Source organism: Zalophus californianus, chromosome 9, assembly GCF_009762305.2.
Source record: "Zalophus californianus isolate mZalCal1 chromosome 9, mZalCal1.pri.v2, whole genome shotgun sequence".
Taxonomy (NCBI): Eukaryota; Metazoa; Chordata; class Mammalia; order Carnivora; family Otariidae; genus Zalophus; species Zalophus californianus.
Genome location: NC_045603.1, coordinates 6445471 through 6469924, shown reverse-complemented (window position 1 = coordinate 6469924; position 24454 = coordinate 6445471). Strand labels below are relative to the sequence as shown.

Genomic DNA, 24454 nt, shown 5'->3' with positions numbered 1-24454 from the left:
CGGGAGGGCTCCTGGTCCCGTCGGGGGAGATGGTCCTCGGAGGGCCCGGCGAGAGCACAGGGCAGCGGGGGCCGAAGCGGGAAAGGAGCGCGGGAGCCAAGCACCGCCCGGCAGAGGCTGGGTAGCAGGGCTGCACTCCAACCAAGGACGGGACCGGGAACCCGGGCAACCAGGGCGCACTCGAACTCAGCCGGAGGCGGGAGAGGAGGGGTGGGGGGGCGCAGGGCAGTTCTCGGGCTCCTCAAACAATGAAGTTTGAGTAGAATATCATGTACCCATTTCCCCGAAATGGAGACGAATGGAGAGGAAAAGGAGGCCCCCGATGACGCGAGTGCCCAGTTTCAGAAGGACCAGAAGTGCCGCAGGGGCGCCTCTCGTGACCAGCACAGCAGCCCCGCACTGATGTCAAGGACACTCCAGTCTGCGAGCGAATCTGGGTCGGCAAGGCCACCGCACGGCCGCGACACAGGACAAACACGGCCGCCCGTGGACCGGACAGAACCACCAGTGCTCGGAGATCTGCAGGCCCCGAAGAGGCCGCGTGCCCGGGCTCCGGGCCTGAGTGAGGAGGAAAGCGGAGGGTGGCCAAGGCACCCTGAGGGGACAGAAGCAAACGCGCAGGAACCCGAAGGGCGCACGGAGCCGAGGGGAGAGGGGTCTACAGCGTCCCTGGCTCTCGCAGGTAGACAGGCTCAGAGGCAAGTCATCAGCATCGTTTTCTTGAAAGAAATACCCCAAGGGGGCAGGCGAGGTTTGGAGCTTCTTCTGCTCCATGCTGCCCCCAAGGCTGCCTCTGCTCTGTCGTTCCACGTCCCAAGTGGCTGCCTTGCAAGCTGGTGCCGTTGATGGCAGTCCCACGTCCCCCAGCTGACCCTGCTCTGACCACGGGGACCGACGCTGTGCCAGGCTGGAGGTGGGTGCTCACGCGTTTCTCATCTGGCCCTTTCAATACCCTGGAAGGGAAGCGCCCTCGACAAATGTTGGCGCTCCTGGGTTAACCACACCCTCAGGAAGCATTTTACTTCACCAGGAGGTCTTTCAAATCTGGAACTATCCCCCCCCCCAACAAAGAAATTATAAAGGTATACCGTGCTCTATTCAACGACACTGATATTTCACAGATGGGAAAGCTCCTAACATAAGGAACACAGAAGAGTCTCTTAAACCAGCTTTTGCTGTTTGCTGAAATGCACTCTAAACAAAAAGTAAATATTTAATAAGAGTTGTTCAATGCACTTGCATTTAGGGCAGTTACTGAAAGCAACTTTTATGATGGGCTTGATGGAAGAAGCAGAGTGAGGGTGACCAGCGTCTGAGCCATGGGCTTGGACGGAGGAGAGAGGGCGGGAGGTCGGGGAGACGAGGGGGCACCCTGACCGTGACCGTGAGCTCCCATGGACAGAGTTTGTCTGGGACCCACACAAGGCCCAAACAATTAAAGGACTTTTGTTCTCTGAAAGGGGACAGAAAAGTAAACATAGGCTGGCCACAATTTTCCTTCAACAATTGGAAAGGCTGCTTTCATTTGATCTCCAAATATTTTTTTTTTTTAACAATGTTTTCAGAGTGAAACTTCCAACAACTTGAATTACAAAAACACACACAGCTGGGTGGGGGCGATTTTCAATAGTCGGGTTCTCTGGGCTGACCTCACCCCTGCCAGGGCTGTGAGGTGACCCAGCACTGGCCCATGGCGGTGGGCCCCCCCTCCGAAGGGTGCAGGGCCAGCACCCCTCTGCCAGGGCAGGCCCAAGAGGAAGCTGCCCTAACAAGAGGCCAGGACACTTAGAGCCTTGAAGTGAGAACACAAGTCCAGGAGCCACCCTGCCCCACCCGGACTCAGTGCAGAAAACAGCTCGGAGAGTGGCCTGACAAAGAGCCCCAGCCTCACGGCCCCACTGTGTGAGGCTGGAGCACAGCACCAAGCACCCCTACCTGTCTCTGGGGTCAGTGGACCCCCCTGGGCTGGGACGCTCCCTCCCACAGCAACCAGCAGCCTGGCTGCTCACTACACCCCAAGGGCCACGGTGGATCTTCTAGCATCCCCACATCCCATCACGGAAGGTTCCAGGCACTCGGGTCTGCCCTATGACCATCTCTCTTGAGGCTACTTCTCGCTGGACACAGGAAACAGCTGTTCTTGGTGGCTATCCATGCTGGTCAACTATGCCCACGCCCAGCTCCTCCAGGGCCGGCAATGAGGGCGTGGAGGTGGTCCTGGGCCTGGAACACTTGGCTCTGGAGATCCCCTCCCTTTGGGTTCCCCTGCTGAGTGAGTTCCTGAAATGACCTCAGAGGACACTGCTCCTTGAATGTTAGCTGTGACATAGGAGGGACACATAGCCTTCCCTTAGCCCTGTGGCCTGGCGGAGGCCTGGGTGGGATCCAACACGGCTCAGGGACCCAGAGGTACAAGCGGAGAGTGGCATGGCTCTGGATATCCATGATGGGCCCAGGCTCTGAGGTGCACTCCCCGGGGCTCCCAGACTCTCTACAATGGGGTCTGGACCCAAAGAGGTATGGGGGAGACAGGGAATTCCTCTCCACCTGCCTGTTCCCAAGGCCACATTCTGCCTTCCCTGGAAGACGGAGCCTGGTGGATTCTCCTGTTCTATCTGTTTCTGCCTCCCCTGGGGTCTATGCCAGACGCCCAGGTGACACTTTACACACAGCACCTCACTGAAGCCTCAGTGCAACCTTGTTAGGGACGTACTATCCACCCACTTTGGAGAGGAGAAGCTGAGGCTAAAAGTGCCATGAAATGCTCAAGGTCTCAGGCACGGAGTGGGCAGTGACGCTAGGAGCCCAGGGCTGACCCCTGCAAGGCTGCCGGTACCACACAGATCACATACCATGTTCCCACTGGACTAGGAGATACTGTTTCGGGAAGATGACTTGCCGGGCAACCTAGGTCCCAGGACGCTGGTGAAATGTCATGACCTGGTGTCCTGACATGCAAAGCCTGGAATAATAGTAATTTCTGCTCTGACTCACGGAGGAGGAAGAGCATCACATAATGGTTGCTGATAATCTTGGAAAAGTACAAAGTTCCGTGCAGAGAAAATGAATTCGTGCTGCAGACACAGAGGACAGCAAGCTTGTGAGCCGCCCCGCCCCTGCCCCCAGTACCTGCTGTCTGCTTCCTCTGCTCATCAAACAGATCGGCTGAGCTAATGGAGGAACTTGCCGAGAGCCTCTCCAGCCGAGCCCTGGCTTCATACTAGAGAAGACAAGGAAGAGGAAACATTAGGCTCCAAATACCGTGAGCAATTGTGCAAAAAGCATCAGCCCGGAGCTGACACGTGACTGCTGCTGAGCGCAAGGGAAGGCGGAGAGAATGACCCGTCAGTCCGTGACGCGGACCTCCAAGGCTTTGCGCCAGCCTGCCAGCGCTCCGACGGTAGAACAAAACCTTAGGCCCCCTCATTGCCATAAGACCCTTCTGCTTAGCAAGACTCCACTAAGAGGCAACAACCTGTAGATAAATATACCTACCCTCCAAAAACATGTCTACTTCATTTAATTTCATTAATAATAATTTAAAAATTAAGTAAATTACATCTGTATTGAAAATTACCTGAAGTTTATTCCAAAGATATGAAATGGATGTCCGTTCAAAATACCGTGAAAGGAATCAGAGAAACATGAGACCTGGTGCCTACCTTCCAGCTGCTCGTCCAGCTGGAGCCGCGAGGGGGAGCGGGAAGGAAGACCCGGGTTCGAGTCCTGACGCCAGCACCCCAGGGCAGAGGCCTCTCGCAGCCTGAGTCCATCTCGCTCTGTGCCTATCACATCCTCCTGTGGCCCTCATGTCCCCGCTCGCTTCCTGCTCTACGGGGCCCACACACAAACTCTCTGGACACTTACATCAGCTTGGGTTTGTCTTCCAAAGTACATATCTGATGAAATGGCTTTTACGTTCCCAAACTTCTTCTGGGCCTCATCTGTGTTTTCAACTGGCTCATAGTCTGGCTTACGGCGAGCAGTAGATCTACAATTAAAAACAGCCCCAAACAGGAATGACATCAGCAAGACAGTGGAATAGAAGCTTCCTACCATCATCCCCCTACAGAGCACCGATTCTGACAATCGTCTACAGGCAAAAATGCCTTTATGGGAGCGTAGAAGTGTAGCAGAGAGGTTCCAGCACACTGTCGGAGCAAACAATCCAAGACCGGACACATTGAAGAGGGTAAGAGGAACAGTTTCACTTTGCCTGGGCCACCTCTCCCCCAAAGTGGCATAGCTCAGCCTTGGCCCATGATATCTCCCACAGGGGAAGGTGAGAGGGTGGTGAGTGGGTGCCTGATTTCCCAGCTGTGTGGAACACTGCAGAGGATGCCTCTTCTTTCCCACCCCATCTGGAATACTGAGGTGATCCGCATGGCTTAGGGGCTGGGAGATGCTGGAAGCTCAGCAGCCAGGGCTCAGAACTTATCAAAGGCTTGCAGGTCCTGCTAACCACTTTGTGGACGCCATGAGGAAGCACACTCACAAGCTGCCGGGTATGCTTTGCCTGTGGGGCCCCCAACTGGCCCATGGGTGCCTTCCGGTGCTCTGTGCACCTCACCCCCGCACACACCCCCACCCCCCATTGCCGGCTCCCTGCATAGGCCCCCAGAGACGGCAGTACAAGCCTTTTGGGCATGTGCAGAAAGTCAGCCCAACTCTGTGGGACTGGGACAAAGTATACAAACTTGAGCATTTCAGAGTACCAAGGGAAAGCAAACAGGAGGCTCAGGCACCTGGCCTGGCCTTGTAGGATTGAGAAAAGGCATACCATCTTAAGAATTCAGCCCCCAAAAGGAGTAAGTAGTGTGGAGTGGGCACACAAGGAAGTCTGAGGAAGCTTCAGAATCCCTAGCAGGTCTGCTGCTGAAGGCATTTCTCACCTCAGGCCAGTCCGTAGAGACAGAAAGAGGTGACTGCTTCTTCAAGTGCAAAGACAGCAACCCAAGACCCCAAGGAACATGAAAAATCAAGGAAACATGATGCCACTAAGGGAACGCAATAGTTCTCTAAGAACTGACCCCAAGGAATTGCCCGACACATTTCAAAATAATTATTTTAAGGAAGCTCAGCAACCTACAAGTACACACACGACTCAATGAAATCAGGGAAACAATACACAAACAACACTAGCAGTTCAACGTGGAGATAGAAATCATAAAAAAGAACTAAACAGAAACTCTGGAGCTGAGGAATACAACAGAGGACATCAGCGGCAGATGTAATCAATCTGTGAACTTGAAGACAAGTCATTTAAAATTATCCAGTCAGAAGAGAAAAAGAAACCAAGAACGAAAAAGGGAAGAAAGCCTAGGTGAATTATGGGATGCCATAAGAAAAAAATTTATGCATTATGGGAAAAGAGATAATACAATACGGGAGAATCAACTCCATCAAGAGAAGAGAGGGAGAAAGGGGCAAAAAGCTTATTTAAAGAATGACTAAATACTTTCCAAATCCGTAGATGTGGACATTCAGGTACATGAAGCTCAAAAGTCCCCAAAGAGATTCAACCCAAAGAGATCTTCACCAAGACACATTATAATAAAACTGTCAAAAATCAAAGAAGAGGGGCGCCTGGGTGGCTCAGTTGGTTAAGCGACTGCCTTCGGCTCAGGTCATGATCCTGGAGTCCTGGGATCGAGTCCCGCATCGGGCTCCCTGCTCAGCAGGGAGTCTGCTTCTCCCTCTGACCCTCCCCCATCTCATGCTCTCTCTCTCTATCTCATTCTCTCTGTCAAATAAATAAATAAAATAAAATAAAAATAAATAAATAAACACTCCCACACTTTAAAAAAAAAAAAAAAAAAATCAAAGAAGAGAGAAAGATCATATGATTCCACTCATAAAGGGAATCTAAAAACAAAAAGAATAAACAAAAAGCAGAATCAGAACCAAAACTATGAAAAAGAACCAGAACCACCGAGAACAAACAATGGTTACCAGAGTAGTAAGAGGGATGAGCAAAATGGGTGAAAGGGAGAGGGCGATGCAGGCCTCCAGTTTCGAAATGAGTTAAGTCATGGGGATAAAAAGCAGAGCATAAGGAAAAAAACAAAGAATTTTGAAAGTTGCGAGAGAAAAGAAACTCTTCACATAAAATGGAATCCCTGTAAGGCCATCCGCAGACTTCTCTGCAGAAACCTAGCAGGCCAGGAGATAGGGGGATGACATAGCCAAAGTGCTGAAACAAAAACAAAAACAGAAGCCCTGCCAACCACCAGACTGGTGCCACAGAAATGCTAAAAGGAGTTGCGCAAGCTGAATTGATGAATGGTAATTAATAACATAAAAACATGAACGTAGGGGCGCCTGGGTGGCGCAGTGGGTTGAGTGTCTGACTCATGATTTCAGTTCAGGTCATGATCTTGGGATCCTGGGGTCAAGCCCCAAGTCAGGCTCCACACTCGGCGGGGTGTCTGCTGGAGATTCCCTCCCTCTGCTCCTCCCCGCCTCTAAATAAATAAATAAAATTCAAAATAAATAAAAACTGTAACAAGAGACAAAGGTTATCATATAACAAAAAAGAGGTCAATTCTTCAGGAGGATATAACAATTGTAAATATACATGCACCCAACATTGGAGCACCTGAACATACGAAGCAGATATTAACAGATCTGAAGGGAGAATGAGACAGTACTGAAACCACAATAGAAGACTTCAGTCCCCCATTTTCAATAATGGACAGTTCACCCAGACAGAAAATCAAGAAAAATTGGACTTGAACAATACCTTAGACCAAAAGGACAAACAGACACATTCAGGACATTCCATCCAATAGCAGTAGGACACACATTCTCAAGCACACACAGAACATTCTGCAGGACAAATCATATGTTAAGTCACAAAACACATTTAAAGATTTTTATTTATTTATTGAGAGAGAGAATGATAGAGAGCCTGAGAGGGTGGAGGGTCAGAGGGAGAAGCAGGCTCCCCGCTGAGCAGGGAGCCTGATGCGGGACTCAATCCCGGGACTCCAGGATCATGACCTGAGCCGAAGGCAGTCGCCTAACCAACTGAGCCACCCAGGCGCCCCACAAAACACATTTAAATCATACCTTAGATCTTAATAAGTTAAGAAGACAAATCATATTAAGTGTCTTTTGCAACCATAATGGTTGAAAGTAGAAATCAACAACCAGAGGAAGAAACTGGAAAATTCACAAATTCACAACACACTCCTGAACAACCAATGGATCAAAGAAGAAATCAAAAGGGCAGTAAGAAAATATCTTGAAACAAATGACAATGGAAACACAACATACCAAAACTTATGAACTACAGGAAAAGCAGTTCTAAGAAGGAAGTTTATGGTCAATGAGTATCTGAAAAAAATGTTCCACATCACTCATCATCAGGGAATGCAAATCAAAACCACAATGAGACACCCCCTCACACTTGTTCGGATGGCAGTTCCCCAAAAAGATGCATACTGACGGGACCTGGAGAAAAGGGAAGCCCCGAATGTAAATTAGCACGGCTGCAGAGAAAACAGCACGGAGGTCCTTCAGAACATTAAAAATAGAACTACCACTTAATCCAGCAATCCCACTTCCGGGTATGTGTGTGAAGCAAACAACATCAGTATCTTGAGATCTCTGCACTCCTATGTTCACTGCAGCATTATTCACAGTAGCCAAGACACAGAAACAATCTAAGTGTCTACTGACGGATGAATGGATAAAGAAAACATACATACGATGGAACATTACTCAGCCATAAAAAAAAAAAAAAGGAAATCCTGCCATTTGTGGCAACATGGATGAACCTGGAGGACACTATGCTAAGTGAAATAAACCAGACAGAGAAAGAAAAATACTGTACAATTTCATTTATATGTGGAATCCAGAATTTAAAAGAAAAAGTTGGGGCACCTGGATGGCTCAGTTGGTTAAATGTCTGCCTTCGGCTCAGGTCATGATCTTGGGGTCCTGGGACTGAGTCCTGCGCTGGGCTCCCTACTCAGTGGGGAGTCTGCTTCTCCCTCTGCCCCCCAGGCTTGTGCTCTCTCTCTCAAATAAAATCTTTAAAAACAAAAAAGTCAAACTCACAGAAACAGAGAGTAGAATAGTGATTCCCATGGGCTTGGAGGTAGGGGAAATGGGCAGATATTCAAAGGGCACAAACTTCCACTTACAAGATGAGTAAGTTCTGGGGATGGAAGTACAGTACGGTGATTATAGTAAATAATACTGCGCTGTATATTGAAATTTGCTACAAGTATGGATCTTAAGTGTTCTCAGCACACAAAATGAAAACAAACAAAAAAATCCAGACCAAATAGGTTAAACTAATTTGAGGTGAGGCAAATGCATTTCTCATTTATAATGTATACCAATGCCATTTTACTCTTTAAAAAGCTGACAGTGGTAATTTTGTAAAAGGATTTCAGGCCACATTAAAAAGCCTGAAAATTCGAATACAAACATGAATAAATATCTAAACCACCCAACATTCGAAGGAATTTTCTTATTTAAATAGACCAGTCATTTCACTCTTCAGTGCCACAGATCCATTAGTAAATACTGAGTACACTGTAATACACGTAAGAAGCCGCTTCACATCATGTGGGACACAGAATGAGAATACTCCCGTCACCTAGCACAGTCCCAGGCTGCACCGCTTGTCTCCACGTATTCACCATGTCTCCCTGCGCTCTCAACAGCTCCCTGGTTTGGACAGGAGGCTATAAAGTCTTTCATTCATAATCACCAACAACTGGAGATAGTCCTTCGACAGGTGAACGGACAAACGACTCAACAATAAAGAGGAAGGAACACAATGTCATGATGAGTCTCAAATGCACCATGAAAAGTCAAAAAAGCCAGTCTAAAAGGCCAATTACTGTATGAATCTGGGAAAGGTAGATTGCAAGGTCAGAAAACAGACAAGGATGCAAAGAATATTCTTGAAATAGTTGAATAAAATCATTTACTAGTCTTAAGAGAATTTCCCTAGAGATGCGTGGCCTCACTATTTACAATCTCACCGCTTTGTGTTCATACCTGTCTGAACAGCCTGTGGTTTTCAGGATAGCGTCAGTATCTTTGATGGTCTCTTTTTTCCAGTAGGAATCTGAACTGTCATCCCAGCTGGAAAAAGAACTGCTCCTGAACTCCATCGGCTCGTCCAAGTACCTGTACGAAAGAGAGTGACAATGACTTGGGAGACCTTACTGATGTCCTCCACACCGTACTCCCTGGCCCTTGAGGGTGGGAGCAGCCATGTGACTACAGCTGACCAATGAGACAGGAGCAGGCATGAAGAGGGTCATTTCCAAGGCCTCCAAAGTGCCCGTGCTCAACTCGCCCAATCCCCCCTTCCCACGCCACATGGAAGACAAGGTGGTGTTTTCCAGGTGCTATGGCCTCAGGCAGGAGAAGACTCCATCCATCAGGAAAATCAAGGTGCCACCCAAAGGCCAGGTAATCTAATCTGGACAATCACCTGTAGCCTCAGCTGAACAAGTATACCATCATTGTGTTAAGCTTCAGGATGGGGGGATAGTTGTCATTGCAGCATAAGCTAGCCCATCTGGTAGCACATGATATCTTTGGAGTGTCTTTACTTACATATTTTCCTTTCTTTGCGTCTAGTTCTGCCTAATTAGGTAGTCACAACAAAAACCCCATCCAAAACACCATCACCTTGTTGGCAGTCCCTGCCATGTTAGCCCCAGCATAAGCCATCAACCCTAACAATAAATCCCAATTCCCACTTCATGTAAATGATGCTAATTAGCCTCCTCCTTGAGTCAGATGCACAGCTATGGATGGCTGATCACTGGACCACTCTGCAGATGATCTTGCAGCCTGAAGCTTGGAGTGAACTTGATCTGTAAGCATCTCTGAGGAGATGCTGGCCTTCTAGATCGGTTTACCTTTTCATTAGCCAAGCATCACCGAGCAGAGCCTTGCTCAGAGAGCAAAACTCAATGGCAGCTTTTGGTCCTGTGTGGTGACAGAGCAATCTTTGACCACGAGCAGCAGGGTTTTTCTGGAACACGACAGAGACTGATGGGTGAGGGGGTGTGCCATGGCTTCTCAGCATTCACAACAGCCTAGGATGGAAAACAGCCCTGCCAGATATGCACTCCTTTTAAAGGTGGGGTTCAAGACGTTCAGAAGTGGCAGACTCCAAGGCTTGGTCCTGAGAAAGGAAGGATGATGCAAGAGGACGTAGAGGCTTTCAAAAAAAGTCACCCAGGCTTTCTGCAGAGTAAGAAAAGCAGCACATGGGATACGTGGTGAGCACCAAGCTCCCATGTCGTAAGAAGTCCTACAAAGATGGAAAGCTTGGGCAGTCAGAGGGGCCTGTAATCAAAGACAAATACAAGGGGGCAGCAGGAACCTTCGAGAACAAATAGGCCAAGGGCCCAGATGAACTAAGACGTGGGGGATGGAAATGTTAATAATAAACATATTCTTTTTCCTGGTTTTAAAAAAGAAAGTGAGACGGGATAAACTTGCTATTTGAAGCAGATGGTGTGACTTTACACAGATAATAGAAAGAAAGCAGAATTTCCAAAAGTGGCTTCTGCCTTCTCTGGCAAGGTCGTTATTAAGAGCAAATCTCGTCACCCTGGTCCTCTCTCCTCAGGAAGGAAGACGCAGGTTCAGAGTGCATCTGTGTGTCAGTGAGGAATGGGCCAGGCTCTCTCCGTGGCTGATGGGGGAGTGAGCCTGGAGCCCTGGGCTCTCCCCTCTTGAGAGGAGACTTGGACAAGGAGACTTCAAGTGGTTCAGAGAAAGAGGGCTTCCAAAATGTGGGAGGCCCATTGGCCTGGAAAGTTACCTTTAATTATTTGAGAGACTTATTTGTAAGGGCCCAAGCAAAAGAATTAAGACCAGGTCAATGAGAAATTTAAAAAAATACTTAGTAAGCATCTATGAGGAGGTGGTACTCTGCTAGATGAGGATACAGGGCAAGGAGACATGTTCAGTCCTTGCCGTCATGGGGTTGGCTGATTTGAGCTCAGAAACCCAGTGAGGTGTGTAAGTTGAGGCATCATTCCTCATGGAGCTGCCCCTGGACCGAATGGCCATCTTGAGGAGGAGAGGGAGTGGAGTGTGGGTGGGGGGCCACACCGTCCCCTGGAGGATGCTGGGGGCAGGGCAGGAAGCACTGGACAGGAGGTGGTTGGAACTTCCAGACTCCTCACAACTCTGAGCTGTTGGGATTTAGGATTTTACAGATTTAGTTGTCACTCCAAGGAAATAGTCTTCATCCGTATAAGCCAAAATGCTTATCTTGGAATATAAGGGCATTGGAGGTTTTTTTTTTTTTTTAAGATTTTATTTATTTATTTGACAGAGACACAGCGAGAGAGGGAACACAAGTAAGGGGAGCGGGAGAGGGAGAAGCAGGCTTCCCGCGGAGCAGGGAGCCCGATGCGGGGCTCGATCCCAGGACCCTGGAATTATGACCTGAGCCGAAGGCAGACGCTTTAACGACTGAGCCACCCAGGCGTCCCTCTACTGACTTTCTAATGCTCTCATTTCTAGATCCTGGTTCTAAGTGCTTGTCACTTGTATTTTTGCTCTTGTACTCTGTGCATCCAACTCTGAAGGTGTTCCTTACAACCCCTTAATAGAAGTGCCCTAACAGCATGTACGAATGTGATTCATAGCTGTAGACAACTGTCTATCTCAGTGAAGGCCATGCTGGCTGCACGAGGCTGAGCAAATTGTTCTAGTGTCATTATTCTGTACTCTGTATATAATTACAGTGTTTATATCCTGAATATAATGGAACTCAATTAAAAAAAAAGCCCAAAGACATGGTGGATCTTATTTTTAATAGAAACAGCACTCTTTCATAATTCATGATGTTCAAGTTCTAATGGGCTAATGAATAATTTGGAAGCAGTGCAAGCTCTTCATGGAGCCAATACGCTGGCTCTCCCAGAGGCTGTGTTTCCTTTCCCTCAGCTGCCAGAGAACTAACAGTGTCCTTGCTGTACTAGCAGTGGTTACAACCCGAGCAGGGCTAGAAAAGGCACTCGTGCTCCTGATTCACAACCTGCAGGAGACAAGGACATGCCACGGTCTCTGGCGGGAGCCCACTGAGTGTGTGTGGTCTGTATAAAAACACCTGCTCCCATGTTTCAAACCATAAATAATTGTTTCATAGCAAGAAAGGCCTTAGGACTAACTCTTCTGACTAAGCTTCTGGAGAAAGAGAAACCTACAGGAATCCTGAGGCTCCTGACAAAGGCAGATAAAGCCCCCCGGGAGCTGATCAGGGACCTGGAGCCAGTGATGTTCTCCAGAAGTTTCTCAGGGCCCATCCCATGGATCACTTCACTTGAATCCGTATCTTTGCAACTTGGCTGCCAAGCAGCAGTGCTGATTTAACTTGAAATTTCTTTACTTTTCTATGCTTTCATGTGCAGGAGGTGCTAATGAGCAGTGAAATGATAAAAGAGGTGTGGAGAAGCCAAATGGGCCAGGGTGGAACCCGTGTCACCTAGAGTCTCCTCTGACCAAGACCCACTTGCTCATTGAAGAGTGAATCTGAAATGTCTGACGTGCACGCAGCTCTCAAATCAAGTTAGAAATTTAATTTTATCCCATAGAAAATATATTTAAATACGTTTAAAAGGCATGCTTTGGTAGTGACCTCTAAGGACACTGAAACCTGGGGTGTTATACAGGTTACTGACAGCAGGCAAAAAGAAACCCCCCTCTGTCTCTGACAGCACTGACAGGGAACACCACTACACTACTCACTTTTTTTGGTAAAATATCTGGACTTGAAATAATGGGAAGCTATGCGAGAAGAATTTTCTTTTTTAAAGATTTTATTTATTTATTTGAGAGAGAGAGAATGAGAGATAGAGAGCACGAGAGGGAAGAGGGTCAGAGGGAGAAGCAGACTCCCCGCTGAGCAGGGAGCCCGATGCGGGACTCGATCCCGGGACTCCAGGATCATGACCTGATCCGAAGGCAGTCGCTTAACCAACTGAGCCACCCAGGCGCCCGCGAGAAGAATTTTTTAAGGATAGTACTAACCTATTAACTTTGAAGAATATATCTCACGACCGGCTTCTAGTTAATATTAACATGTTTTTGTACTGGCTATATATGTGATGTGTATGTCCACTTTATATATATGAAAACACTTGAAGGCTATGTAACTGCCAGACAACAGTAATGCCCTTCTAGACGTGAGCGATGGAGCCCGTTACTGATAGGCACACATTCGGTTTTCCCAAACTGCAAACCTGAAGGTGGCCCTCAATGTGGTTAAGTATCTAACAACAGTAATTAAACATTTTGCCTGGGTCACATGTCTCTTGAACTGAATTTCTATACCATAATAGCAGCTAAACATAACACGAATAATAGTCAGGCCCTATTCCAAACACTCCATTTGCATGAACTCTTGTACCCACCCCCACAACACTGTGAGGTAGATACTAGGATACCTAACGTACAGATGAGGAAGCCGCAGCACAGAGAGGCTGAGTAACTTGGCCAAGGTCACACAGTCATTAAGCGGCCCAGTCAGGATTCGAACCCAGGCCGTCTGCACTGGGGCCTACACTCTTACCGCTGTGCTCTCGGCTGGCGTTAACAACCTCTCCAGTTAACAACCAAGGTGTTACGTGGTGCCTTTTTAGCAGTCTCTCCCTGTGCTGGTCAGGTTCTCAGAAGAACCTCACAAAGGGAGTCGGTTCAGGTTTAAACTTGTTCTCCCTGCCCCTCAGGCCCCTGAACCTGAACCACGGCACTCAACCATGGTTGGCTTCACACTGGAGTCAGGCAACTCGTCCCCACCTGATGGTGAACACTGCCGCGCCGGAAGTCAGCTTGCCCTGGGAGCCTTCAGAGCACACTAGCGTTTTCCATGAATCGATACGCACACACAGTAGTGTTTACTTAATATTCCGTCCTGCCAGCTGGAGACTCCAGAAGCGGGTATTCTGAAACAAAAGGATCTGGACCTCTGGGATCTTGCTTTATTTCTCCAATTTCACATTTGGTTAAACATAAATTCCTACCTCTCATTTTAACTCTTGGTTGATGATTTTTATTCTCAAACATCTTAGTATTAGCAAGCATGGTCCACTTGTGACCCAATTTTTTTCCAAAGGACACCCTTGACTCCAGCTAAAGTTTTTAAAAGCAATGAAATAAATGCATTTGTATTTGCTCCTAATGCAAATAAGTGAGTAAGTCCACACTAATCACTGCTTTCAAGACAACACTTTAAGGTAGATTTTTAGCAGATTACCTTGAGCTGGAAGTAAAATAGGAATCATCATTGTCATCGCTGTACTTCTTTCTGGGTTTTGCTATGATTGGTGTTTCCTGTTCAATGGTCTGCATATCTGAAGTCACGGAATGTGAAATACCACTTGAGGAAACAGAGAATAAAATGGGAAAAAATTACATTCGTTTATGAAGACACCTGTGTTCACCGAAGAATGAACCATTTATTTATTTACTTAAAAGATTTTATTCATTTGAGAGAGAGAGACACAGCGAGAGAGGGCACACAAGCAGGGGGAGTGGGAGAGGGAGAAGCAGATTTCCCGCTGAGCAGGGAGCCCGACATGGGGCTTGATCCCAAGACCCTGGGATCATGACCTGAGCCAAAGGCAGACGCTTAAAAGACTGAGCCACCCAGGCGCCCCTATTTTTTATTTTTTTTAAAGATTTTATTTATTTATTTGACAGAGAGAGAGCACAAGCAGGGGGCGTGGCGGAGGGAGTGGGAGAGGGAGAAGCAGGCTCCCCACTGAGCAGGGAGCCCGATGTGGGGCTCGACCCCAGGACCCTGGGATCATGACCTGAGCTGAAGGCAGACGCTTAACGACTGAACCACCCAGATGCCCTTGAACATTTTAATCTATACTCTCAGCAACAACAAAATGTATTAGTGGGGTTAAAAACATGAGCAATAGAAACAGTACATATATTTTTTGGCATCAGCATTGAAAAGCCTTAGTGAACACTGGAACGAATTACACAAAATACAGTCACACATATCAGTTCTGTCTGTGGCATCTGCTTAGCGACAAGTCAGGCCTATTTCCTTTTTTTTTTGAGACTCAAATTTGGAATTTTTCATGTTATGTTGATTATGAAAGGAAAAAATTGAAGAAAGGAAGGAATCAAGAAAAAATACTTTTCAAGCTGACGTTAGTAAGGAAAAGCCATTCACGATCAGCAACCCGGTTTAAATCCTGGAAGCCACATACCTTCTGCAGTTTCCAAATCCCATGCCAAGTCTCTCTGATTCTATCTTTTTTTTGCCACTCATGTTCACCTTCTCGTCCTTTTTCATTTGAATTTCAAGATCCTTATAGGCTAATCGCAGTGATGAAACGCTGCCAGAAAAACCAAATGCTCCTTAATTTAGCTTTAATTCTGTGTTCTCAAGTTAAAACACTAAGCAAAATTAAACATGTCGCTTATAATGTGAGCTTCGTGCTTCTTTCCATAACTGATAATTAGGAAGGCAAATGCGCTTTCCCCCCCACCAAAGGTCTTTTTTGAGTAGATGCTGAAGAAAATTTGAATGAATTTACAGCCACTTTTTGTTGCTGCTGATCCTACCTTACTGTTCTAGTTCATATCAGGCTATCATCATATGATAATGGTTTATACCACCTGCTACATAATAACATAATATATATGGAAATTATGTTATATAGGATAGTAAAAAGCAGAATTCCTTACCTGGATTAATATTTTATTTATACTTCCACATTACAAAGCAAAAGTATAAGGTTAGTCTCACTGGTTTGCTTGGTTTAAGTATATGCATGCACACACACGCGCGCGCGCGCGCACACACACACACACACTTAAATATATTTGACTTTACAAATAGATAAATTAAGGAGTTACTTAATTGCGGGACTCGATCCCGGGACTCCAGGATCATGACCTGAGCCGAAGGCAGTTGCTTAACCAACTGAGCCACCCAGGCGCCCCTCTATATGAGGCTTCTGAGAGCATTTAAAACTGTGCTTCAAGTCAGACCCTAATGATCTGTTTATCAAACGCCTGTTACAAATGATGCACCAAAGGGGTAAAAAGAGGTATACAACACTGTCCCTGACTCCCAGATTTCTAGCAATGTTATAAATAATTAATTTTTTATAAAGAAAACTGTGCCTGTATCAGCAATAACAAGAGTATTTTATATTAGTAAGAAGATAGCAACAAAATGTCAGGGTCCTGAGAAGTGCTGTACCTATTTTATCAGGAACTGTAAGCTATTATCCAATTTATAAAATTGTGTAAAGTGTCATGAATTCCTCGTAAGGCACAGTGTAAATTCCATAATAATATAAATACATTTCTCTGTATTAACAGGGAATGACAACGATATTTCTAACTAGAAAAACATAGTCAATAGAAAATAGAAAAAAAAATGCTTGTCTGCTCTTTTCTTCCTTCATAAGCAGGATTTGTTTTGTTTTGATCTGGCAGTTTGCTCTCTTTACTATTATTCCTACAGAACAGATTCTAGCAATGTACTCAATTTTATCACTCAGAAAATACATAACAGCTTTGAGTATACTTTTTGGAGGAAGTCTAGAGCCTCATATTTGACCTTCCGCCCCATTTCCCAGGGTCAAGAACCTAGCTTAGAGAAATTAAAAGTGAGGTCTGTGACCGCTGGAAGTACATTTTACAGAAAGCGTTTCAAACCAGATCTAGCCTAACTACAATTTAGTGCTGCCCCCTATGTTCTTTGAATTAAATGACAAGGAGAAATAATTTCAAATTCTCGGGGCTTAGCAACTAGAAAGCCCCTTGGCAAACTGTTAGTATGAATAGTAAGAAAGCACACTGACTGAGCACTTACTCTGCATCAGGCACTGTCTGATGCACTTTGATAAGCATTAACTAAGTTAATCTTCAAAGCATTAAGCTTCATAAAATAAGCATTATTTTCTTCATGATGCAGTCTATAGTAATTCAAGTCAAAACTGATAGAATACACATGGGAAGGTGAGAAAATACCATAGAAGTAAAATAAACCCGCATAAGAACTAGGAACCCAAGCCGCCTCTCCTGTGTTGTGCTCACCCTGCTTTCTTCTCTCCCAGCAATCTTTTATACCCAGCACATGCACTCTCCAGACAGCCATACTGCTCTCCTGTTTCCAGCACAAACAAAGCCTCTCAAGAGCCTTCAGTGTATACTTACAGCCATTCTCTTGACTGGCCTCCTGGCTTCCAGTTTCTGCCCCATTCTGTGTCTGATCTCACTACCAAACTCACTTTCCAAAATATGCCCCCCTCATTCCAGTGCTCCTCTCAGATAAAGTGTAAATGACTGGCCTGACTTAAAGGGACTCCACATTATCATTCCAATTTCTCCAATCCAGGCAGCCCCCCTCCCCAGCACCAAAAATAAATAAATAAATAAATAAAACAAAAAATTAAATGGCATCTGGAAAGCAAACCTCAGAATTGTTTGATTAACAGTTTTATTCACTAAAAACACGCTACTAGAACTAAGTTAAACTTACATTGATTCTTCCTTAGGTGCCGCCCTGGCCAGAAGGTCTTCCTGTTCCTTCATCTTATCTACAGCTTGGGCTTGTTTTTCAATTTCGTTAAAGCATGTATTCGCCACTTTCTGGGCCCCCAAACTTCCTTTTTTGGCCCCAAGCTAGAAGATATATAAAATTAGATTCCACCCAAACTGTTTGAAAGCTTTTGCAGCAACAGCTAACATGACTAAGGTTTGTTACCTGCCAGGCACTGTGACCTACACTTTACATTCATTCTCTCACTTAGTCCTCATGACCCTGTCAAGCTGGCATTGCTATTAGCCCCAGTTCATAGGGGAGCTGCTCAAGCTGAGGCAAGTTAAGTGACTTGACCAAGATCACACAGCCACGAGGTGACAAAGTGGCTGCCTTGGTGCCTGCCTCCAGAACAGGGGCTCTACAGGGAATCGTGTTCTCCGTAAGCTCAGCGGACGACAACCCTCCAAACCTCGAGTGAAGGCATCGCTTACAGAAATGCACACACGTCAGGAATTTCCATGGAGCCTCCACTGATTTTTTTTTTAATTCTGTTAACAGAAAAATGTCGAATACTCGTTCTAGAAAATCTTCACTACGTCTAACATTCACCTCATTGCACAAAGCAAAGGTTCTTTATCAAAGCCACATGTATTATACACAATATGGGAAGTGACAAAGGTGGCTTTCTTGAGAGCGTGAGCTGTTTTAGAGCCGAGCCACCAGGTATTTATACACGATACTCACTCCTCTTTTAGCTTGATTTGGTTTCTTTTTTATGATAGAGGACACCTCTGCCAAAAAATAAAAAATAGAAAGTCAGACCAATAGAAATACATAATTTTTCTATTTTTAGTGTATCTTTTAAAAAATCTTAAGATGCACATATCATTATTTAAGAGACTGTAACATTTGCCACATGGGTTTGTCACCCAGAAGACTCAGGCATATGAGTGTATTTTACATTAAGAGCTTGGTTAAATGGAGTTTCCTGGTATTTCCAAGTAGTATCCAAACTCAGAGAAAACGTCTTCTGCATACCACAGTGAAGAGAAATAAAGAGCCTGGCCTGAACCCATACACTGCTTTCTTCAGGAGCACTTTTTATGTATATTAGAACACACTCTCTTATTAAGATCTGCTCGTCAAAAACTTTTAGAATTACTTTAAAATATTAAGTTAGTCAGGTATTATGTATACAACTAAAGCAGTGATGTGCTTTTTCACCTTGACTTACAGATTTTATCATATTAACCAATAAGAATTATAAAGCATTCCATTATTTTAGTAGCAGTACTTTATAAATTGTACAAATATATGACGCTTTAAGACAGAGCTCCTTAAACATTGTTTTCTGGGTAAACTTTAATCATAGATTATATAGTCTATGTTTAAGAGACTCAGTAAGAATAAAATTTTAACTTTTTTCTTACAAAGATGAGAATGTGCTTTAATAGGAAAAGGCAGCATAAAACCACAAACAACAGAAGATTCAAATTTAGCCCTAATGAGAATATAACATCATTACATTTCAAGTATGAAAAAGATATCTAGGCAAGTTTTTCTTTCCATCACCTCCTTTTGGACCTGTGTGGCAGTAGTCACATAATCGGCCCCCAACCTCCTACAAGGCTATTAACACAGGATGAAAATATCCAGAACATTTCTAATAGCTTAACTGTTTTTCACCAAAGTACTTGCTTTCCAATTAATGCCATGTAATATGCACTAATTTCAGAATGTAATTCCCTAATAATGAAACATTAAAGATCACTGTAAAATCAGAAAGAAGAAAATACTAGGAGTTCTTGAGTCAATGGAAATGACAGGGCTGCTCTGCCCTCTGCTCATGCTGGGAACATAAACCAGCACAACGCAAATGAGCAAACCAACAGCCTCAGCAGCAACCTAAACCAGGTACACCAGCTGCTGCAATTCACGGGCCTCAAGCTGGCTAAAATGGAAAACATTTTTTTGCTCAATAAAATCTTATTAACAGATTACCAGTCATGATGCTGTATTAGTCCACAAAATCTAGGCAGAATGTAAAGATGGGATTCATTTTTTGTCTTAATGAATCTCACTCTTTAAATCAGAATATAGAGTCGTAGGCCTATTACCTAAAGCCCCCTTCGTTGGTGCATTAAGACCTTCCACGCTCGGTCCTTGTTCTGGTCCACCTGCAAGTTAAATATATGATATTAATGCAGAAAATATACTCATTAAATGCGCTTTTGAATATGTAATAAATTCTACTTTCTTGGTCCACATTATCTTACCCAATTTTGCCAAAGACTGTTTTTCTGTCTAGCTCCATATTCTATTTTATCATTGTAAGAATTTTGATTTAAAAGTCCACTGAAATAGAAGTAGACTTTTTATCCAGTTGCTTTATAGGATAAAAATGTTCGTGGTCTAATTAATATCATTCAAAAGTCTACCTTATGATCTGTTGTTTTAAAATAAACTATTCTGAGATACCTAGTACGTATGTGGATTAAACACCCAATATATGTTAACATTTGTAAATTCTAATACCAATCATATCAGTGATAGAAACCTAAATTTGCAGGTGCCAGAAAAATCTGCCCTGTTTTCTAGTTTGCCTAAAAAACGATTCTGGTTAGGAAACTCTATTATGTCTTCATTAAAAAAATCGTTTGTTATCTTAATTTTATTCCTTATTTTATTACTTTAAAAATGAATAAACAAGGGGCATCTGGGTGGCTCCGTCGGTTGAGCATCTGCCTTCAGCTCAGGTCAGGATCCCGGGGTCCTGGGATCGAGTCCCACTGAGCAGGGAGCCTGCTTCTCCCTCTCCCTGACGCTCTGCCTACTTGTGCTCTCTCTGTCTCTCGTCAAGTAAATAAATAAAATCTTTAACAAAAAATGAATAAACAAAATGTAGTCTATCCAGGCAATGGGATATTACTTGGTCAGAAAACGGAATGATGTGCTGACACCTGCTACGACATGGATGGACCTGGAAAACATGATGCTAAGCTCAAGAAGCTGGTCACAGAAGACCCTATATCGTAGGATTCCACTGATATGAAATGTTTAGAACAGGCAAATCCTTAAGAGACAGAAGCAGACTGGCGGTTGCCAGAGGCTGGAGGCAGGGCAGAATGGGGGCTGTTCATGGGTACCAGGCTTTCTCTGGGGGCTGCTGAAAATGTTCTGAAGTAAACAGTGATGGCGGCACAACCTCGTGAATATACAAAAACCACTGAATTCAACAGTTAATTTTTTTATTTTTTTAATAGTTTTTTTTAAAGATTTTTATTTATTTATTGAGAGAGAGAGAGAGAGAGAATGGTAGAAGAGAGCATGTGAGGGAAGAGGGTCAAGACGGAGAAAGAGACTCCCCGCTGAGCAGGGAGCCCCACGCGGGACTCGATCCCGGGACTCCAGGATCATGACCTGAGCCGAAGGCAGTCGCCCAACCTACTGAGCCACCCAGGCGCCCTGAATTCAACAGTTTTAAAAAGGGTAAATTTTATGATGTGTGAATTATATGTCAATAAAGCTGTTATTTAAAACAGGGCAGGCCTGGGGCGCCTGGATGGCTCAGTTGGTTAAGCGCTGCCTTCGACTCAGGTCATGATCCAGGGGTTCTGCGATTGAGCCCCACGTCCGGCTCCCTGCTCGCCGGAGAGCCTGCTTCTCCCCCTCCCTCTGCCTGCCGCTCTGCCTACTTGTGCTCTCTATGTGTCAAATAAATAAATAAAATATTTTTAAAAATAAATAAATAAATAATAAAACAGGGCAGGCCTCACAGAGTTTTGAAGAAAACATATTGGTCTCACTTTTTAGATATATATATATATGTGTATGTGTGTATATATGTATTTATTTATTTATTTTTAAAGATTTATTTATTTGGGGCGCCTGGGTGGCTCAGTGGGTTAAGTGTCCGACTCTTGATTTTGGCTCAGGTCATGATCTCAGGGTCGTGAGATCAAGCCCCATGTTGGGCTCCATGCTGAGTGTGGAGCCTGCTTAAGATTCTTTCTCACCTTCTCCCTCTGCCCCTCCCCACTCGCGTGCTCTCTCTCTCTTTCTCTCAAAAAAAGATTTATTTGAGAGTGAGAGCACGCGAGCGGGGGGCGGGGCGGAAAGAGAGAATCCTCAAGCAGACTTCCTGCTGAGCAAGGAGCTGGACGTGGGGCTCAATCCCAGGACCCCAAGATCACAACCTGAGCCAAAATCAAGAGTCGGCCACTTAACTGACTCAGCCACCCAGGAGCCCCTATAAAAAAGGTAGACTCTAGTTAAGGCATTTAAGAAGGCAAAGCAGGATGAGTGAGAACAATGGCATTTTGTGGAAAAAGGACTGACTACACATTTCTTGATTACCTACCACGGGCCAGGAACTGCTGGGCACTGGAGGAACGCCAGGGAATAAGGACACTTAAGCAGAGGATGTCAGGACCCACATTCCATTGGTCAAAATTCTTTTGCTTTTCCTTTTCATGATGTAATCCTTAAGTTGACTCAAGACTGCTCCCTGTCCCCCCCGGAGGGCTGAGAGCTGCTGCTGAGAGACTCTGGTGGGGAGGGAAGGAGAAGTTCCACTGCAGGGGCAAGCAGACGTGGAATTTCTAAACAATAAAACCTTCAGGAGGAACTCTCCAGCTAGGAATAATGGGGGCTCAGTTGGCTGAGCATCCAGCTCTTGGCTTGGGCTCAGATCATGATCTCAGGGTTGTGAGATGGAGCGCCACACCGCATCGGGCTCCACACTCAGTGGGGAGCCTGCTTGAGGATCCTCCCTCTCCCCGCCCCTCCCCCCACATGCATGCAAGTGCACACGTGTTCTAATAAATAAATAAATCTTAAAAAAATAAAATATGTACAAGAACAAAATCTTGTTCTGTATTTAGTTACCTTAGTTTCCTTTCAGTAAAACAAACGAGACACCTGGACTCCAGAGGGCGCATGGGCCTCCGTGGCATGTGAGCTTCAACCTCAAAAGGCCTTTTAGGCTAATTAGTTGTAATAATAACAATATTCTAATTGTCATCTGTACTGTTGGAAGGTACAAAGGCCACCTTTTCTCTGTTAGTCAGGAGAGTGTTGGGATTATTTTATTTCTTCTGTCCTTACGGATAATGACAAACCGATCAATGGTGCAGGCAGATTCCTTATCTTAAGAAACCACCTCTCCGTGGAGTTGCTCACAGCCCAATGAGCTAATGGGGCACAGTCATTCCCAGAACCAAGGTGTGCTGCCCTACGAGGGAGACCAGACACATGAATGTGGTAGGGACCTGGAGTGCCCATAGGATGGATGTGGTCTCTCTGAGGAGAGGCCCTCGAGCAGGACAGAGGTAGCCACGTGGCAACGAGGGGAGACAGTGCAAGCAAAACAAAGCAAACAGAGGAAAGAACCAAAGGACCAGTGTGGCCGCAGTGTGGTGCAGGTCTAAGAAACTGAAAAGTGAAACGCCACTTTGAGGTGTGTTCTTAGCAAACATTTAGGGTGATATGCACAAAAAATGAAATGCAACCACAGGTTGCAAATCATACAAAACCCAGCCATGCCAGAGTCCTTTGCATATTAAGGAAACAAGTTTTTTGCCTATATACGAATTGCAAGCGTTTATCACTTGTCTTTAAAGCATTTCTTCAGAACTAAAATGCTATATTTGTAATAGATTCATTAATCTCTTCTTCTCATGAGGCTTGAATATGCATAGAAGGGCTTCCCCATTCCAGGATGACAGAAAAGCTTCACCCATGTTTCTTCTAGTAACCTCACATTTTCATGATATATATTTAGATCTTTGATCTAACTGAATTTAGGTTGATGTAAAGAGTAAAGAAGGAATTCTGCTTTATTTTATTTTTTCCAAAATGCTAGACACTTGTCCCAACTCCATTCACTATTCCCCAGGATGCAAAATGTTCCCATCCTGGTTTGCTGATAGGTCAACTCCTAAGACCAGTAATATTAAAAACAGGCATCCTAAAATCTGCTGTTTGATGGAATCTCAGACATTCCTACCCTTATACCTAGAATTCAGTACAAATGAAGTGACTTTTCCTTCCAGCATGCTCCCTGACCCCACTACTCTCACAGAGACCAGAATAATCACTTTCCTAGGACTGTCTTCTCAATAAATACCAGTCACTCCCCAACCTTCCAGCAAAACCCTTGCCAGAAAGTTTCTCAAGTAAGAATCTTAGTTATAAAGTTGGTTGAGTGTTTGGTCCTTCCTATTACACGAAGTTCCCAAAAGTAGTTCCAGGCTCAGTTTATACTAGCCCACACCTCCGGCACCACACCCCAGGGGTTCCCTGCACACTTGTCAAACGGTGCTGTTAATTTACACAACCTTTCTGGCTGACAAAAAATGTTCAATCTTGGGGCGCCTGGGTGGCTCAGGCAGTTAAAGTGACTGCCTTCGGCTCAGGTCATGGTCCCAGGGTCCTGGGATCGAGCCCCACATTGGGCTCCCTGCTCAGTGGGGAGTCTGCTTCTCCTCCTCCCTCTGCCTGCTGCTCACCCTGCTTGTGCTCTCTCTCTCTCTGTCAAATAAATAAATAAAATACTTAAAAAAAATTTTTAAAAAATCAATCCTAAAAACAAAAAAATGTTGAGGTCTAATCCTTGTATCACATAAGCGACTTTTTAAAATGCAAGCAATTGGGGCGCCTGGGTGGCTCAGTCCTTAAGCGTCTGCCTTCGGCTCTGGTCATGGTCCCAGGGTCCTGGGATCGAGCCCCGCGTCGGGCTCCCTGCTCTGCGGGGAGCCTGCTCCTCCCTCTCCCACTCCCCCTGCTTGTGTTCCCTCTCTTGCTGTGTCTCTCTCTCAAATAAATAAAAAATCTTAAAAAAAACAAAATAAATAAAATAAAATAAAATAGAATCCAAGCAACTTATATAAGTATATTTACAATAAATATAATCCTGGGGCATGTGCTTGGCTCAGTCGGTTA

The 24454-nt window shown here is 45.1% G+C and overlaps 1 protein-coding gene across 2 annotated transcripts in view; it reads right to left on the bottom strand.

Moving 5' to 3' along the window:
- The window catches only part of ARFGAP3 (ADP ribosylation factor GTPase activating protein 3), a 49439-nt gene that overhangs the window by 5628 nt on the left and 19357 nt on the right, over positions 1-24454 (bottom strand). For both annotated transcript variants that reach the window (XM_027592969.2, XM_027592968.2), the window contains exons 7-14: positions 19630-19689; positions 18257-18303; positions 17510-17652; positions 15222-15350; positions 14252-14374; positions 9019-9150; positions 3868-3991; positions 3130-3220 (exon numbers count right to left, since the gene is read on the bottom strand). In XM_027592969.2, the coding sequence (XP_027448770.1) occupies positions 3130-3220; positions 3868-3991; positions 9019-9150; positions 14252-14374; positions 15222-15350; positions 17510-17652; positions 18257-18303; positions 19630-19689 (849 nt within the window). The remainder of the gene's footprint in view (positions 1-3129; positions 3221-3867; positions 3992-9018; positions 9151-14251; positions 14375-15221; positions 15351-17509; positions 17653-18256; positions 18304-19629; positions 19690-24454) is intronic.